This window comes from Lottia gigantea (assembly GCF_000327385.1).
Source record: "Lottia gigantea unplaced genomic scaffold LOTGIsca_4, whole genome shotgun sequence".
Taxonomy (NCBI): Eukaryota; Metazoa; Mollusca; class Gastropoda; family Lottiidae; genus Lottia; species Lottia gigantea.
Window position 1 is genome coordinate 735,916 of NW_008709379.1, and position 3,526 is coordinate 739,441.

General features: G+C 36.6%; 1 protein-coding gene across 1 annotated transcript; it reads left to right on the top strand.

Annotated features, from left to right (window-relative positions):
- Window positions 1-2,414: 2,414 nt before the first annotated feature.
- Window positions 2,415-3,026, top strand: LOTGIDRAFT_95793 (hypothetical protein; the record flags this gene model as incomplete). The annotated part of the gene is made up of 1 exon (XM_009059625.1): window positions 2,415-3,026. A coding segment is annotated over one exon (612 nt), but the record flags the coding sequence as incomplete, so codon positions are not given.
- Between the last annotated feature and the right edge of the window lie 500 nt (window positions 3,027-3,526).

Genomic DNA, 3,526 nt, shown 5'->3' on the forward strand with positions numbered 1-3,526 from the left:
CTGTTTTCAGTGGATTGAATGTAACTTGCCTTTTGTGGGACCACTCACTTAATTTTTCAAGATCTGAATTAAGTGCTTCTTGACATGCTTCTTTGTTTTCAATGGTCATGAACAGAGACGTATCATCAGCAAAGAGCTTGGGGTTGGAAAGAAGACCATCACTAATGTCATTGACGTAGACTAGAAAGAGCAGAGGGCCCAAAACCGACCCTTGGGGAACACCATCAAATAGGGGTTTAACTTCTGATTTGGTACCATTAAGAACTGTGGTCTGTTTTCGGCTCTCAAGGTAATTTTGGATGAGGAGAAGGATTTTCCCCCTGATACCCACTGCGTTTAGTTTATGGATGAGTCCTTTATGCCAAACTTTGTCGAAGGCCCGGCTTATGTCGCAAAAGATCATTTTAACTTCGCCTCCATTGTCAACAATTCGACAAATACTATCGTAGATATCTATAAGTTGGTAGGTAGTTGAATCATTGGGCCTGAAACCGGACTGGAAGGATGAAAGTATTGAATGTGTGTGTAAGAAATTGAAAACATGTTTGTAGAGTAATTTTTCAAAGACTTTACCGAGGCAGCACAATAGGGAAATAGGTCTGTAGTTTTTGGGATCGTTTTTCTCGCCCTTTTTGTAGATTGGTACGACGTTTGCAAGTTTCCAGATGGATGGAAACACGGATTGATCTAGGCAAAGATTATATAATCGACTCAGAGGGGAACTAAGACTTAACGAGCAACATTTCAGAATAAGATTTGATATGGAATCATGTCCTGTTGCCTTTTTAGTGTCAAGACAAGATAGTATGTCTTGAACTTCCTCAGAATTGAATGTAGGATGCTGAATTTCAATATTATTAAAGTCAAGATGTGGGAGGACACCATTATCGACTTCAGTGATAGTCAAACAGTATTTGGCTTGATACAAATTCTTACAAAGGGAATATAGAACATTTTATTTTCCCCATCAGTACATTATGCAACATACGATTTAAAACGACAGGCTAGAGACAATAGATCTATTATGGCCATATTGGAATCAACAGGCATTCTTTTGTAGTTCAGTATAGAGTTGCATTAAATCTTTTGACAAATTAGTCAATAATACAGTCAATTCCCTGGGGTGAAGATTTCTTGTCAGTCAATATCCCGAATAAACTTTCCACATCAATCGATATTAATAATGATATCGAACAGCTTGTAGACATGTCCGCTTATAACCGACTGTATTTATTCATTTTCATTATCCCAATTTACTAATTACTTTTTTGATACCTTAAGATAATTGGTATAGGGTACAGATGTGGGAGATTCAAATGGCTCGTCCAGTCATTGAGGTCGTTGAATTCGCTTTTTATACACCCACACATAAGATTGGCGTATATTGTAATCACCCTGTCGGTCTGTTCGTACGTCCGTCCGTCCGTCCGTCCTTCCGTCCGTTCACGTTTAGTTCGTGCTCACTCTACAGGCTACAATTCTTTACAGATTCTTTTGATTTTGATTTTGTTTGTCAATGTCATTATGAAGATGATCCCTATCGATTTCCGTGATGATCGGGTAATTTTTCACCGAATTATCATGTTTGACTTGACGTTTTACTCTATTAGCTATATTGTGCAATTCGTGCTCACTCTACAGGCTACAATTCTTTACAGATTCGTTTGATTTTGTTTTTGTGTATCAATGTCATTATGAAGATGATCCCTATCGATTTTCTTGATGATCTGATAATTTTTCACCGAAATATCGTATCTGACTTGACGTTTCACTCTATTAGCTATATCTAACTTGGTGGAATTTCCCAGCATAAATAACTGGCAGTAAATAAAATTTCTTTGACATGAGACAAATCATACTATAATCACTAAATACTGTTTTATCATTTCTGACAGCAGCCAGTGGGCGTATGTTACCTTGCCTGGCAAGCTATCATTCCCTCAGCAGTTAATATTGATGTTATAATGTTATCAGTCGTTCATAAATCTGTACACGGCAAAGATCCCTCAACATAAGGTTGAATTTTCCTATCATTTCATTTCTGAGGTCAACTCATTCGTGATCTGTAGCCTATTTTTTTTGTATATTTCAGATTAATTCCATTGGGAATCAGCATGAATTTCCCTGTCAGAAGATGTACGTTTGTGATAAGATATGTATTTATGATCGTCTTGGCCACCTCCATCATGTTTTTACTCTTCCAACTCAACCTTTCGTCAAGAGAGTTTAATGGCGCCATGACTGTGCGTGTGAAAGAACACAGCGAAACACACGCATCGTTTACGTCAGAGTTGAATCATTACGTAGTCCCAACAAAATCATTAGTGACGTTACAGATGATCCGTAATACTTCGAGTTTAGATTATGACGTGAATCATCACAGTTTTAAATACCTGCTCAATCCGTCACAGTTGTGCAACACATCCGAAATATTTCTAATGATTTACATTCATAGTTCTCCAAAGAATTTTAAAAAACGAATGAGCATTCGTGAAACTTGGGGAAACCAAAAACTTTTGAACACAATTCACGCTAGAATTGTGTTCGTTTTGGGGAAAGTGACAGACGTTGACGTAATGTCGAGTGCAAAATTGGAATATAACGAATATGGCGATCTCCTTCAGGAGGACTTCCTGGATACGTACAGGAACCTATCTCATAAAGCTATCGGTGCTCTTAAATGGTTAAAACATAACTGTGGACATTCTAAATATGTTTTAAAAACGGACGACGATATTTTTGTGAATATTTATCGCCTTGTTCATCATATTCATAGTAAATTGGAAAGTAACAAAAAACCAGCAACAAATTTACTTCTATGCAATCAATGGATTAATATGATGGTCGTCAGAAACGAAAAATCAAAGTGGTATCTGTCAAAAGCGGAATTTCCTTTAGACAGATTCCCCATGTATTGTTCCGGTTCCGCTTTTCTCATGTCCAATGACGTAGCACTAAAAATGTATGACGCAACACTAAGGACGCCATTTTTCTGGATTGATGATTACTATATAACGGGAATGGTGTTTAGAACTTTAGGAATCAAGCATACTCGATTCAACGAAGCTTATTTTCTCAGTTATCTCAAGCCACTGGATAGATTCAAAAACGACACAGACACTCGTACCCTGGTTTTCTTCCATACCAACAAAATAAGCGTCCTTTACGAGTTGTGGACGCTAGCTCAGTCAGAACTATTTTCAAAGAGAAAGTTATAGCATTAATCAATGAAGTATTTATATGTTGTGTTTTAAATTATATTTTAGAGATTTAAACATAAATCATTTAATAAGATAACAAACTGTTATTTTGTATTTCGGGTTTCGTTTTGCGGTTCGGAGCGTGAGTCCTTGTTAAAAAAAATCTAATACACAACTGAATCATAACCTTTATACAATATGTACGGTTGTATAATACTAAAATAAATCAATCATGGGTTAGCACAGGAGTTTGATAGGTTTACTAGCTTGTATTTTTAAAGCCAAGTGATATGAAAACTTCTTGAGAACTCCCTCTAAAAAAACAT